This window comes from Myotis davidii, unplaced genomic scaffold (assembly GCF_000327345.1).
Source record: "Myotis davidii unplaced genomic scaffold, ASM32734v1 scaffold133, whole genome shotgun sequence".
NCBI lineage: Eukaryota > Metazoa > Chordata > Mammalia > Chiroptera > Vespertilionidae > Myotis > Myotis davidii.
Window position 1 is genome coordinate 2,981,586 of NW_006284732.1, and position 15,443 is coordinate 2,997,028.

Sequence of the window (15,443 nt, forward strand, 5' to 3'; positions counted from 1 at the left end):
CAGTATATGAATACATACATACAATTTAAAGTTGATCCAAAAATCTTAGTGCAGTCTATAACATCAATCAGTAGAAATACAATGGTTGCCAAAATTTTATAATGACTACTAACACTAACCAAAATAAAAGATGCTATTCTCCTTTCTGTTAGTTCCCTTTTTCTACATCTGTAATAATAAAAGCGTAATATGCAAATCGACCAAACGACCAAACAGCAGAATGACCATCTGGATAATCTTCCAGATGACCACACTATGACACACACTGGCACTAGGCCAGCCAAGGCAGGTGCAATGTGATTGATTGGGGGGGGGGGCCTGCCATCACCCCATAATTGCCTTGCAGAGGGAGGCCCAGGCTACTGGCCAGCAGGACGATTAATGGCGGGGAGGGGACTCCATGATTGCCCCAGAAAGGGAGGCCCAGGCCATCCTCTGCATGGTGATCAATCGCAGAGCCCCGGCCAAGTGGGCGGGGCCTCCCTCTGCTGGGCAATCGATCACAGAGCCCCGTGATCGATCGCCCCAAAGAGGGAGGCCCAGGCTATCCGGCTGGCAGCACTGTGGCAAGTAGGTGGGGTCTCCCTCTGTGGAGCCATCAATCACGAAGACCCGCTATCAATCACCCCACAGAGGGAGGCCCAAGCCAGCCAAGAAATTGCACCCCACACCTGTTGCCCATAGAGCAGTGGTCCTCAAGCTTCCTAATGCTGCGACCCTTTAATACAGTTCCTCATGTTGTGGTGACCCCCAACCATAATATTATTTTTGTTGCTACTTCATAACTGTAATTTTGCTACTGTTATGAATCATAATGTAAATATCTGATATGCTATATGTGTTTTCTGATGGTCGCAACCCACAGGTTGAGAACTGCTGCCATAGAGGGAGGTGACCAGTGGAGGGAATTGGGGGCAGCACTGCACAGATGGCAAGTAGTGACAGCACGAGGGCCGGGCCAGCTGCCAGAAGCCAGGGGAAGGAAAGCTCTGATAGGCCCTGATTGCTGGCCAGGCCTAAGGAACCTACCCAAGGGGTCCCAGATTGTGGGAGGGCGAAGGCTGGGCTGAGGGACACTCCCCTCGTGCATGAATTTTGTGCACTGGGCCTCTAGTATGCATATAAAATCTTTGGTTACTCTCTTCCCACCTCACCTCCCCACTTCCTTCTGAGATTCTTCATTCTGTTCTATGTTTCCATGTCTCTAGTTCTTATTTTATTCATCAGTTTCTTTTGATTAGATTCCTTGTTCATTTATTGATTTTTAGATTCAATTGTTGATAGATATGTATTTATTGCCATTTTATTGTTCATATTTTTTACCTTTTTATTATTATTATCATTATTATTAAAGACCCTTTACTATTTCATGTAATATGGTTTGGTGGTGATGAACTCCTTTAGCTTTTTCTTATCTAGACGCCCTTATCTGACCTTCAATTCTAAATGACAGCGTTTCTGGATAGAGTAATCTTGGTTATAGGTCCTTGCTTTTCATCACTTTGAATATTTCTTGCCACTCCCTTCTGGCCTGCAAAGTTTCTGTTAAGAAATCAGCTCACAGTCCTATGGGTGCTCCCTTGTAAGTAACTGCTTTTCTCTTGCTGCTTTTAAGATTCTCTCTTGTCTTTAACCTTTGGCATTTTAATTATGATGGGTCTTGGTGTGGACCTCTTTGAGTTCATCTTGTTTGGAACTCTGTGCTTCCTGGATTTGTGTGTCTTTTTCTTTCACCAAATAAGGGAAGTTTTTTTCATCATTTTTTTCAAATAAGTTTTCAATTTCTTGCTCCCTCTCTTCTCTTTCTGGTACCCCCATGATGCAAATATCAGTACACTTAAAGTTGTCCCAGAGGCTCCTTACAGTGATTGGTGGTGTCACTAAGTTCCTTGAAGTTCTCATTAAATTCCTTGAGCATCCTTATAATCATAGTTTTGAACTCTATACCTGGTAGTTTGCTTGTTTACATTCCATTTAGTTCTTTTTCTCAAGATTTCTTCTGTTCTTTCATTTGTGACATATTTCTTTTCTCTAAAATTTGGCTGTTTCTCTGTCTTTTTTCTATGTATTAAGTAGAGCTGCTCTGTCTCCAGGAATTAGTAGAGTGGCCTTGCGTAGTAGGTGTCCTATAGGGCCCAATGGCTTAGCCTCCCCAGTCACCTGAGCTGAGCAATATAGGTGCACCCCTGTGTGGGCTGTGTGCACTGTCCTATTGTACCTTGATTGTCTTGGTTGCTGTTGGGGTCACTTGGAGAGATTGACACTTGGATCAATTGGTTGTGAGGACCAGCTGCAACAACAGTGGAAGAGCTGCTATGCAGGAGACTGCTCTACAGAGCAGGACTTGCTTCAGTAGGACTTTGGTGCTTACCAATTCCATTCCTTGAGTGTGTGACTAATGGATATGGTAGGGTTTTAATCTGGCATGGTCTGAAGCTGACCATCAGGTGCACTTGCTCTGGGGCCTCCTGGGAGGTGCAAAGTTGGCTAACGCCTGTGCCCCTCCTGGGGCCACCTGGCTTGAACTACAGTGATCTGCAGATGGCTGCTATTTGTGTTGGGCTTGGAAGTGCCCAGGAGAGGCCAAGCTGTGTATCAAAACAGTTGCTGCTAGTGCTGGTCCTGAGGCCACTTATCAAGAAGTATGGGGCATGCTGAGGCCAGCTCCTGCTTGTTTGAGAGGTTTTTAGAAAAGTCTGAATCCTGAGTCAGGACAAGCCATTCATATGAAAAAGGCACTGCAAACAGCCTACAAGTTCGGGGAGGGGGCTCACCAAGAAGAACAGTGTGAGCCATGTTGATGGAGATTCAGATATGGTGACTGCCTGTTGGCACTGTGGCAGAGATGTCTCAGCAAAGGAGCACTTTTTTCTGGGAGAAAGCTTCCCCCCAGGCTCATGCCCTGATGCCAGACAATTTAGTTGCTCCCTATATGTCCCTGTACCCTTTCAAGCTATTGCCCCATCACTGGATCTTAGAGGGAGTGAGTCCAAGTAAGTCCAGGTGTAGGCCCTTCAAGAGGAACTGCCTGGGACTCCAGCAACCTCCATCTCATTTAACCATAAACCCTGCTGGTTTTCACAGCCCAAAGTTATGAGGACTTCTCTTCCTGGCATTAGAACCCTGGGCTGAGAAGTATTATGTGCGGCTGGGACCCCTTGCTCCTCTTAGGGTACCTGTGCAGCTGAGGTTTCCTCCCTGATTAAAAAAATGCCACACATAGGTGTCAGACCAGCCAGTTCTAAGCCTCCATCTCAGTTTCAATGTGGTTTCTTCTTTAATTTTCTAGTTGTAAGGTGGAGTTCAGGCAGATTTCACATGGTTCTGAATGCTGGTTGTTTTGTGGCTTCATTGTTATTTTGATGTGGTTGTGGGAAGAGGGAAGAACCATGTTTATCTATGCCACCATCTTGACCCTCCGTGACATATGCCTTTTGATAAGCCTTTTATGATATATTATATCCTGTTTTAAAAGAGGCTGCTCATTACACTAACAAATTGAGCTGAATGTGTATTTTGCATATCTTTCAACTGCATCTTTGTCACTTCCAATTTTTGAAACTCTCTATAAAATTATATATTCATTGCATTTTCCAAAATCCAACTTTCCTTCCTTTTCCATTTTATTTCAAAAGGCTTCTCAATATCAATGTAAATTTAAATTTGTATAGTACTTTATGCTTTCTAAGTGCCCTCATAGTCATTTCCTTAAACCACAACAACTGTAAAAAAGGAGATAGGACAAATATTCTTATCCAAATTGTCCAATAAATTAATAAATTTATTTATGGTACCTTCCTATTCTAGGGACTGAAAATACAGAAGGAAACAAAACAGTCACATCTTCAGGAAACTTAAATTTTGGCAAGAAAGCCACACAATAAATAAGTAAGCAAGTCAATGAGGAAGCCTGGATTCAAATACCGTGGTTGTTGAACACAAATTTAAAGTTCTTTTCAGGATACCATTTTGCTTCTCTGGCCCAAATTAGCTGATGCAAAAGATCTCTTTACCATGAATTTTGGCAGTTTGATTTATTGAACTCAAATCTCTTTGGGTTTCCAAAAGGTCTCGGATATTTCCCACTCCTCTAAAGTAATTGAGTGGACAATTGCCAAAGCAGCATTAATAAACAATACATTCAGAGCATTATTACAGATAGTTAGGAATGACCATCCCCAATTTCCCCAATAAAAGAGAATTTTGGATTTAGAAATTAACTTGAAAAAGGAAACATACACATACCTGGAAAAATAAATACACATAAAATTTTAAAATAAAAATTAATATCTTGCAAGAATCAATGCATTTAGTTATCAGCATTTGTCTGGTTGCACAATGTCTCTATACAGCATTTCAAATGACTCCCCTTCGCCTGCTTCCCATCTCACAGCACTCACTAGTAAGTTAACTTGTCCATGTATCATTAGTAATTCATGACTTATTTGTGAAAGTGCAGGGACAGCACTACTACAGACCTAATACAATGAATATCTTATTAGGAAGAAATTAACAAATGAATTGTTGCCAATCAATAGGTGCTGAAAAGAAAATTACAATGATAGTAAAGCCTAAATAATTTATATACAATATTGATTTTTTCATTACATTAATTATTCTTTATAGCACACATAAGGAACTTGGAGAATAAAACTTTCCAAGCAAAAAAAATTTATCTTCCGTGGTGTTGTAGGCTTAAGTCTGAATTTAAAAGGCAAATAATAGGGCCATGATAGTTGACAAATATCTTTAGATTAAAAATGTATCAGAAAATAAATTTGACACCTCCAGAATACCTAAGTTCCTTCATGTTGTCCAATGTTTTTATACATAAAACGTTTGCTACTTATCAATAGACCTATTGACTGAAATGTTTGTTAATGGGAATATTCGAATTAAAACTGTCTGTTAACCCACCTCTTTCATTGCATACACAAAAGGCACAATGACCAACTCAATAAAGCTCTGTGGGAATGAAAACCTTCTCTGACACCTCTCCCAGATTCTTTAAGTGAACTGGACTTAAATCCAGTTGAATGGAGTACAGATTCCTTAGAGCTAATAATTTTCACAGCCAGCAGAAAACAATTCCTGATGCAATTTTACCATGGCAAGTAACTTTCACAGATACAAGGACACGAAAGTGATCCTCGGGTTTACAGCCCATTGCTGACTCTAGACATGTCACAGAAAGAGAGGATTGTGTGCAAAGGCTGGGAGGTGAGGTGGGGCGGGGAGGGGCAGGACAGCTGAAAGTTTGTATGTTCTTCATGGGTGATGTTCCCAGCAAGCCAAATCCCCTCTGATGGCTGGGAGAAATGAACTTAACACATATGCACCAATCCCAAGAGATGTACTTGGTATGGATGATGCACTGAATATTGTTTTTTGTCATCTACAAATACATCTGTTGAATTGTTTCGCTCATGGCATTTTGACTCTTGGAATTAAAGCAGTTAATTGATAGTCCTTGTACCAAGTTCCTTGTGTCAAGCCTCCTCAGATATCAACTTTATTGAACTACTAGCGGCCCGATGCATGAACATTTGTGCAAGAGTAGGCCTTCCTTCCCTCGGCTGCCAGCACCACTTTCCTCTGGCACCGGGGATCTGGGCTGGCTTCCCTTGGGCCCAAGCTTCGTCAGGAAGGACATCTGGAAGACATCCAGTCTAATTAGCATATTACCCTTTTATTATTATAGATTTTTCAGTATCTAATGTTACGAGATTCCAGATTCATAATGCTTTGCACTGAGAGCTGCATGTATGCATATTTTTAAGCATCTCATATCTCCCCTATACTAAATATGGAAATAGTGTTTCAAAAGTCATTTAAAACTAAAAATATTAGAATTGTTTCAAATGTAGTACAGTGCCTTTTCTTTCTCACCTTTTACCTTCAGAGACTTAAAGCTGCAAACATATTACTCTTAATTTTCTAAATGTTCTTGGAAGAAAATCCAGCTACAGAAAACGTCTCATTTTCTGAATATGCTTTTGCAAACTACAGCCAGTTTTGCAAACTATTTTGTCATGCTTTAACTAATACTGTTATATAATTTCAAATTCATAAAATATTATACACAGATGTAATATAAAATGTGTGCTATGTAGTATGCATCATAATCCAGCTCTAACTGCCCAAATCTGTCACTATTACCAGCTGACTCTGGGGCACTTACATGACAAAACACCCAAATACAGCATTATTTTTATTACTCAGCAAAAAGTCCCTTGTCAGTGGTGACTGCTCCTCTCCTGAGTGTCCTGTTGCATTCACCTTTCTTTAGGTGGAGACTTAACAATCCATACAGAAAACATGTGGTACAGATATTAAAATAAAGGGTATGCCTCATCTGTAGAACTGAACGGAGCATGCACAAAATGAATTAGAAGAAATTTCAAACTATTTTAAGGCACTGTGCTAGTTATTCTCCATTTCCATCCCTCCATTCTCCATCTCTCTCTGCCTTGCTGTTGGCATGGAATGTATCAAGTAGCTCTCTTGTCCTTTAGTTTCCATATGGATTCAGCCAATGGAGACAACAGGAAGAAATGGATAGATAGGAGGTGAAAGTGTCAAGAAAGTCCCTCCCCTACTGCTTCCTCTGTGTCTCAGCTCTATATTTCTGGCAGTAGCTGCTTTCTGCAAACAGCTCCTATGGGGAAGCCTTTCCTACCATGGAGACTGTAGCTCCTGTCAGGCTCCAGCAGACAGTGGATGCTGACAACATGGTTCTCTCCCTCTGTCTCTTAAGCCCAGGGAGGTTAACCATCTCCCCTTATTCCTAGTTGTGAAGTATTTCAGGTCCCATGTTTGTGCCTTTACCCCATCCATACCTCTGTAACTAGTCCCTTTGCAATACCTGATTGTGCCTCTGTTTACTGTCAAGATGCTGACTAATACATAGCAACCTGACACAGAAAAAGAATGTATAAGTAAATAAAAGAGCCTCAGCAGCATTTACATACACCAGCCCTCTGAGTCAGATAGCCTCCTAAGTAGTTGATTACTTCCCATAAATGTACTAATGAGACAAACACTGCACACAAGATAAATTTCTGACCTCGACTTTCATTATTACCTTCTTTCTGATTCAGTTCTTTTAGGATTTCATTCTTCACCTTGACTACTTTTGTCCTTCTTCTCTCCTTCCTCTGTAGCATCCTTCTAATTTACACTCCGCATTGTCTGTTCTCTCTTCCATGGTATGTCACCTTGTTTTTTACTGTATTATACTGATCTTACCTTGAAATTTCCACACACAGATTAAGTTACTGCATATCTAGCTGCAAAGTCATGTTTACGCATCTTTCTAGGTCTATGTTTTAATTTTTGAAGTAAACATATAAAATTCTACGAATTCCTAATTAAGACACACAAAATGTGAAAACTATCACCTAGGTTTACAGTCATACATCCATAACCTTGAATTCTTTGGGAGAAATACTCTGTAAAGTCTAACATATAAATCTGGAGGACATCAAGGTGGTTAGCATTTCTACCGTCTTTGTTTATAAAGAAACTAGAGGGCAGGAGCAACCATGAACATACAGTGTTAAATGCAAGATTCTGAGAACAAATGACACAATATTTAGCAATAAAAGCATGGTAAGATATTAATCATAACAATGAACTACAAATATTTATGTGCCCGCAGGCAACCAATTCAATTTCACTGCAGGATTGCTTCACTTATTAATTTAGTTGTATGTACTTAAACATTTTTGTTGCTGTTACATTAATTTTCCATTAAAAAAATATACAATGATATGCTGAAGAAAAGAAAGACAAGTTTCCATTCAACAATATTCATTAAGTGCCCAATGAGTGTTCATGGTATCTTAAGAATTAACATTTACTTTTATCATTCATGGTTTTAAAAGTTTAAAAATTCATTTCTGCATCATTCAGGATGAAAAGTTTGATTCAAAAAGGATAGTACAGGTTTATCTATCAGTTTATTTTTATACAAAACAGTAGGAACATATAAGATTAGTCCAATGAGAAAATAATAGCTAACTCTTCTGTGTGTCAGGTTCTGGGCATTCAACATGAAATAGTACTATTCCTCCCATTTTCCAGAGAAGGAAACTGAAGTATGAAGCAGAGAACTGACTTGTTCAGGCTTAAATGACAATAAGTGGTTGAGCCAGATTAAACTCTAGCTAGTCTGACTTTACAGTCCATGCTCTTAAACATTACCCTAATTAGATTCACAAATTGAGCATCAGCACAATTTTCAGTCATTTTCAGTGGTTGATAAATTTGTTATTGATTTCTTCCAATTTCTCGTGAGGACATTTTTTTCCTAACTCAGGGTCTCTCCCATTGCTCTCCAATATCACAATCTCTAGCCACAACGACTTCAACAATCTAATTTAGACCAATAGTGATCCAGAGTCTATATTATTTACACTTTTTCATCCTCCCATCCTACTTCAAAGTTCCCATGCTCTCCATTTAGTCTATTTTTTCCAAGTGAAAATGAATGATGAGATTAGTCTTCCCAAGAGGCAAGTCTATAAATTTCTGATTTGTAACAACATTCTCAAATGATCCAATAAGCCCTGGTCTCTATGATTACTTTACTCCTGTTCTAGAGAATCAGGAGAGTTGATATCTTGTTAATTATGGAAGGCAACTAACTATAAAAGATTTCTACCTGAAATAAGAGTCATGATACAAAGCTTTTAATAATTCCATCTTTAAAACCATCATCTTGTCAAGTTATGCTGATGTTCTTACAAGGTAATCTAGAGCATCATCTATAGGTCAGTCTCTGTGCTGGGAAGTTTACATGTGTTTTACTGAGAAACTATATTTGCTGGAAGAAGATATAAACCAATAACACTGTCTAAGTTAAATGCTTAGTAGACAGATAGTTAAATTCTAAGCTATACTTAAAATTATTATCAGGCAATTAATATCAACAGAGAATATATACATGATATCTATAATTTAACAAACTCAAAACAAGATAAATGATTACTACAAAATACTAATTTGGGTTCCCCATTTAATTGTTTTCATACTAAACCTATTTCTTGGCCCAATAATTAATTTATTTCATGACTCTTAAAATCACATTAGGATTTGCCAGTCTCAATTAAACCTGTTTAATTCATTATCAAGCATAAATAACTTTCAAATGACATAAGCCTCTGATTGTCCTTAGTCAAAATGAGACGATAATAATTAGCTTTGGGGAATAATAATATAAGAGTCTAAGATAAACCAAATCTACATTGTTAGTGGTTAAATTTACCTACCTTCCAATTATCACATGAACATTCATATTTCTCTAAAATCAACCCTTTCAAAAATTCCAAGGCAACCAGCAAGAAAAAGGCAGAAAAATAAATCACTATTACATTTACCACCCCCACCCTTATTTCCACAATTCAAAAAACTAAATGGGTTTAATTCAACCTCTTTCAAATTTACAGCAAATATTGGTGGTTTGAACCAGAAGCAATACATTAAGAGAACATATACGTAGATATGGGATATAGACAGCATGATCTCCGTCTCCTTAGTTTCTACAACGCACACAAATCTGATGGTGAAAATTAACTTTCTTTGCAGTTCAACATTTCTAATTAGAAGAGACATCAAAAAGATTATGCTTTCAAAAGCAGTATGGGCCACAATATTCTAGATTGTCTTTGAAGCAGAGCTCTGTGGCTTCCTTATATATTTTAGCCTACTGTCTAAAGGAAAAGCAATAACCAGATGATGTTTCAAAGTGGGTATGGTTTTTTGTGGCAAGTTGTGTTATATTTTCTCATCTTACCTTTTTACACTTATTATTAAGCATACATTCTAGTACACAGGACCTATTTATTGCTCTTGGCTCTGAATGTATAAAACAGTCCATGCTATCAGACTGTGCTTGGCCAAAATTTCCGTGGTAGAAATATTGACAAAATGCTTGAGAACTATTTAGTTCATTTATAATCCTGTTTGTTTGTTCATTTGTTTGTTTAATTTTGTTTTGTTTGCCTGGGACAGAAAAGGGGAGGAGGAAGATACCCTTAGATTAGAATGCAAGCCTTAAAATAAAAGGCCATATGTTGGCCCAGGAATGATTTCCTTTTACAACATCAGTAGTTAATCATCCATGTCTAAAGTTTTCACTGCTGTGGAGCATGCCACTTCACAAAAGGGTTCATTCTCATTTTAGACAGTTACAAATTGTATAAAGTTCTTTTTACTCTGAGTTGAAATCCTTATCCCATCACTCCTATCTCACTTATGCTAGTTCTGTCCTTTGGAGAAATATTAAACAAGTCTCCTTCATCTTCCACATCTTCCCCCATTGAGCATTTAATGACAACTTTTATGTCTATTTTTCCCATCTCCTTATTAAATATTATCAGTTCCTTTGATTAATCCTCATATGACATGGTTCCCAGATGTTACAAATAAATAAGAGCTGTAGCTTGACTTAAAATTTATTTGGTATGCCCTGACCAGTGTGGTTCAGTTGGTAGGAGCATCATCCCATACACCAAAAGGTCTGTCTCTCTCTCTCTCTCTCTCTCTCTCTCTCTCTCTCTCTCATTTTTAATGTGTACTAAATAGAATATAAAATGCAAAGAAGAGAACTGAAGTTTCATTTATTTCCCCTTTATTTATCTATAATTAACACAATTGGAAGGACTGTCCAGAAGTTAAGAACCCAATGGTCCACCCAGGAGCCATGTCTATGCTATTCTTGTGATCACACACACACACACACACACACACACACACACACACAGTCACTCACTCACAGACATCAGTCATGGGGTGGATCTGTGATACAAGGTCAACCTCATCTCCCTGGCCAATTGATTTGCTTCAAATGAATAGTCACAAGTTCCAAACTGGGCTATAAAGAGTCGTTCCCCAAGATTGCAAGCTAAAACTCAGACAAGACCTGCTTCCCTCTCAGCTTGTGGAGGTATTAGATATGACAGCCATTTACCCATTTTGTAGAATAAGCTAATTGACAGAATGAGGTCCATGTGCAAAGAAAGTGGGGAGAAAGATTTCAATTCTCTAGTTCCAGTCATTTTTGAAACCAACTCTACCCCTAACTTTCCTATTTCCTGGTTTAAACCAATAATTCCCCCTGACTGAACCAAGTTTGCATTAGAGTTGTACCATTTGCAGCACAGAATGTCCTGTCTAATACAATATCCATAAGGTTCAAACTACTCTACTAGGACGAACAGAATGCAGATCATAAAAAAGAAAAACTGCCATTCCACCCTACGAAAGGTTTGGATGGAATCTCTTTCCAGCATAATTTCAGAATTAGAGTGATACTCACTTACAAGAGGATTAAGGTCTATTTTCCTGAAGAGCCTAAGCTCATAGGGCTGACATTGTTTGTCCAAAACTGTATTCCTAGAACCTCAGAGTGCCTAGCACATAGTAGGTGAATAAGACACTCTCCACTATACTTTTCATAGTAAACAGTAGGCAAAACATTGAATAAACTTACTAAAATGAAGACATGAGCGCCCTGGAAAAAAACATATCATTTCACATCCTTAAGATTAGATTACCGACTCACCACATAAATTGTAGGACAAGATTATCTCTCCAGTCTTTTTTTAGCCATAAAATGTTATGATTCTATCAATACTCAACAACGCTAAAGAAGAGTCTTCAAAAGAACTACGTATGCTTAGGGGGGAAACATACCATAACAAAGAAATATGTAATTGGAGAGAGAAGAAAGCAAAAGAATATAATGAGAAGCAATCTTCAATGATATGATAAAAGAGGTCTTCAAGTATGTCATCTTCCTGTTAGTTTCCTATCTTGTTCTAACAAATTTTGGTGGTCAGAAATGCCCCTGATGCTGGATCCAAAATGCCAGCCACCAAGCCTTTCTCCTTCCTGGGTCTTATTCATCTCCCTTTAGAGTTAGCTTCCCACCTCTCACCATTCCAGACAGTGTTTCTTGTCACCAACAGAAGATATACTCAATGATTTTGTTTCCCATCTTGTCCCCTGCAATGGCTGATGCCCAAATGTCCATAATTTTCCATTTATTTCTGGTGTTTTGAATTTAGGATTCTGTCTCAATATAAACAATCATAAAAGGCATCTCTATAAATTACTGGGGACTATTTACACTGAGAAGCTCTAAGGAACTGACCTCATATCCTTCTACTAGAGAAAATATTCTTATTATAGTTAACAACTAATGTCTAAGTGTTACTATATACTTGCATATTAAATATTAAGAACTTTATACCAGTATATTATACTATGAATATGTACTACATTAAGCACTTTGAATGCATTTTCTCACTTAGTTTTCATAACACCTCTGTGATAGAAGTACTAATAGCTACATACTTATGTTTAAAGATGAAGAATCTGGGACTCAGAAATAATAAATTACTTCTGGTTGTACAGCTAGTAAGCACAGGAGCCGTATCCATCTGAATCCAGAATCCTTGATCCGACCAATTACATGACTCACAAAAGCACTGATCCCTATGGGAAATTGGGAATGGGGTGCCCAAGAGGGGTACCAAAAGCTAAGAGAGTAGGAAACTAAAATCACCATGCTCTACTCGATTTGGCTTTGAGTCAGCTCTATTTGAAGAAGAACCTTGTTCCCATTATGTAGCAATAGATTATCTGCCATTTTGCATTGTGGAAATGTACCCTCCATTATCCAGGCTAATCTAGTTGAGTGTAGAATGTCGTACACAGACATTCCAATGACAGACAACTAATTCAATCTTCTGTGTGAGGAAGATGCTACTGAACATCTCTTCAATTTTTTTCTCCATAGCTTTTGATGCAAGGCACCTCACATATTCCTTCCTACAGCATCTAGAGAAGAAAAGTAATTTAGAGTACCAGAAAAGGGAGAGAAAGAAAAAGAAGAAAGATTATAAGAAGTACTATTCCCCCAATACACACACACACACACACACACACACACACACAAATTAGAATTTAAAAAAATAAGTGAATCAGTGCAGGGTGATTATCTGGTAACTTGAGAATCAGGAAGAAGTGAATGCTTGTGGCCCATTGCTAAACAAAGAAAAGCATTGGACTGTGCATTAGAAATCATATGTCCAAATAGTCAAGGTGGAATTTTCCTACATCACAGAGTAGAGAGGTATTGAGTATTTCCTTCAGAAGTGAGGCCTTACTGCTATAATCTATGCTGGGTCTGTAGCAGCAGCCTCATTTCACCATTAAGCAAAAATCCCATTATTTTTAGGTTCCATAATCTCTAATTCCTCCAAAATCTTAAACCTATTCACTAAGACTTACATACATCAGTACAAAATAATACTGATACCTACCAAAGGGTCATTAGACATTTCTATGTGATAAGCAACGTCTCTAGTTTGAGTGAAATGGGAATCAGACTATCAAACTCTTTGTGGTCATTCAGGAATTAATACATAACGGTCTAAGTCCGAAAAGTACAACTTTGGGTAAAACGCAGCAGAGATTCCCTCTCACTGAAATAATAGTTTTGTTTGTTAGGAAGTGTAGAAGTAATAATTAATTGGAAAATTGTCTTAAGCTAAAATAGAGGGGCAGGATCTAAAATACTACACAGTTAGAAATACTTAAAAGTAAAATATCCATAAAATACACTAAGTCTAATGCCTTCATTCCAAGTCTATTTTTTATTCTCACCAATTTCCATTAAACAGGGAAAGGAGCAGGGAGGAGAGAAAGCATTTGAAAAACTGCCAGAGTAAAAAATCCCATAATGAAATTTTGCTCATTCTTGGAGAAATGAAGTAGAATTAGATGCTTCAGTGGTGGTGAATTCTAGAATCTGGGTAGCTGCCAGTAAATGGAGCTTTTCCATAATGTCAAATGCAAAAGCTATCTGATATCAACATATTGAGCTTGAGTTTTTAAATTCCTATTTCCTTACACCAAATTGTTTGAAACCTTTGAGATAAAAACTTCAATAAACTAGTGTTCCAAGCTTTTAATATTTCAGTCCCTTGAGCAAGCATGTCAGATTAATCTTCAAATTGCAATGGGCAGAAAGAACATTCAACCAAATTCTTAAACCCATGTCTCTCTCAAAGGATGTTAATAATGTAAGCAGTTTCATTGGCTATTAAGATGTCAAACTTTCCTAATTCTCAGCAGTATCACTATTTAACAGGGGGAGGGGGAAAAGGCCATTCTATCCTGAAAGGAAGGGATTTTACTTACTATATCTTTGTATCCACTTAGCATTTAGCACATTGCCAGGCACACGGTAGGCATTTAACAAATACTTTTTGAATGAGTTGATGGATTGGCCTGGGGGAAAGTGGAAATCTTGCTGAGAGCAGCATTCACAATCCTGGCATTGCTCAGCAACAAAAACCATTTCCAGAATTAGGGTTATCAAGGTAGGAGCAGGAATTTGAACATGTATCTTCTAAGTGCCATCAAGAGGATGGTTTCCTGAGCTGGCGAGCAGCCACCTAAGAGCCACTTATGGAGGAATCAGACTCCTCTTCGGCCTCACCATGCCTGGAAAACTCCTGCCCTGCTTCTCTACCCCCAACTCCCTCCTCTGTCTTTTACTGGACTTGGGTTTCCACTCACAGAAGTTAAGTACAAGCTTCTACCTCGCTCATCTAACTCAGGCCTCCTCGCCATTCCAAGGTTTTCCAAGCATTTTTCAGAGAGACACCACACCATGCTGGGCACAAGGAAGGAGACACACAAATGGCTCCCCACACATTTGAAGGAAGCAAAGAGGGCGAAGAGGGGAGTGGGGGGGTGGAGGGAGTTGGAGGGGGGGTGTCTGCAAGACCAGGGAACTATCCAGAGGTTTCTTATCGCCATCCCAAAGCCTCTGCCCTGGCCTCTGAGAGACGCTGGAGGAACTACCAGCCCAGCCCGCCCAGACAGCGCGGGGACAGGGCGGCCAGGGGTGAGGAGTGGGAGGGGGGGGCGGGGGGGAGAGGTGGCAGGGAGCCCGACGGGGCCGGGGACGGTACCTGGTGTGGCTGTGGTTGCGGGGAAAGTCTTTCTTCTCCATGATGGCCGGCACGCAGTTGGTGAGCTCCGTCCAGTCGGCGTGCAGCCCGCAGCTCCAGCCCGTGGAGAAGCGAGAAAAGAGCCAGGTCTCCTTCTTGCCGGGCCGGTGGCAGGTGCACTTCTTCTGGCCCGCCTTACAGCTGCACGGCTGCTCCAGCCGGATGTTCTTCACCAGGTGCCGGCCGAACGTGGTGCCCCCGGTCTTCTGGATGTGCAGGAACACGATCACGTCGCGCCCTTTGATGTTGAAATCCACGAAGCGGGTCAGGTCCTTCAGGGTGAAGTTGAAGCGCGGCACGAACCGAGGCAGAGAGCCGTGGTCGGGGGCCTCGGGGTCCGGCTCCTCTTCCTCCTCCCCCTCCTCTTCCGCCTCCTCCTCCTCCTCGTCTGGGTCCCCTGGCTCCTCGTCGTCG

The 15,443-nt window shown here is 39.6% G+C and overlaps 1 protein-coding gene across 1 annotated transcript in view; it reads right to left on the reverse strand.

The window, feature by feature from the left end:
• HS6ST3 (heparan sulfate 6-O-sulfotransferase 3) overlaps positions 1–15,442 on the reverse strand; it is a gene marked incomplete at its 5' end in the record, with an annotated part of 687,819 nt that extends 672,377 nt beyond the window's left edge. Inside the window, one exon of the mRNA XM_006755051.2 lies at positions 14,991–15,442. Within this exon, the coding sequence (XP_006755114.1) occupies positions 14,991–15,442 (452 nt within the window). The remainder of the gene's footprint in view (positions 1–14,990) is intronic.
• Between the last annotated feature and the right edge of the window lies 1 nt (position 15,443).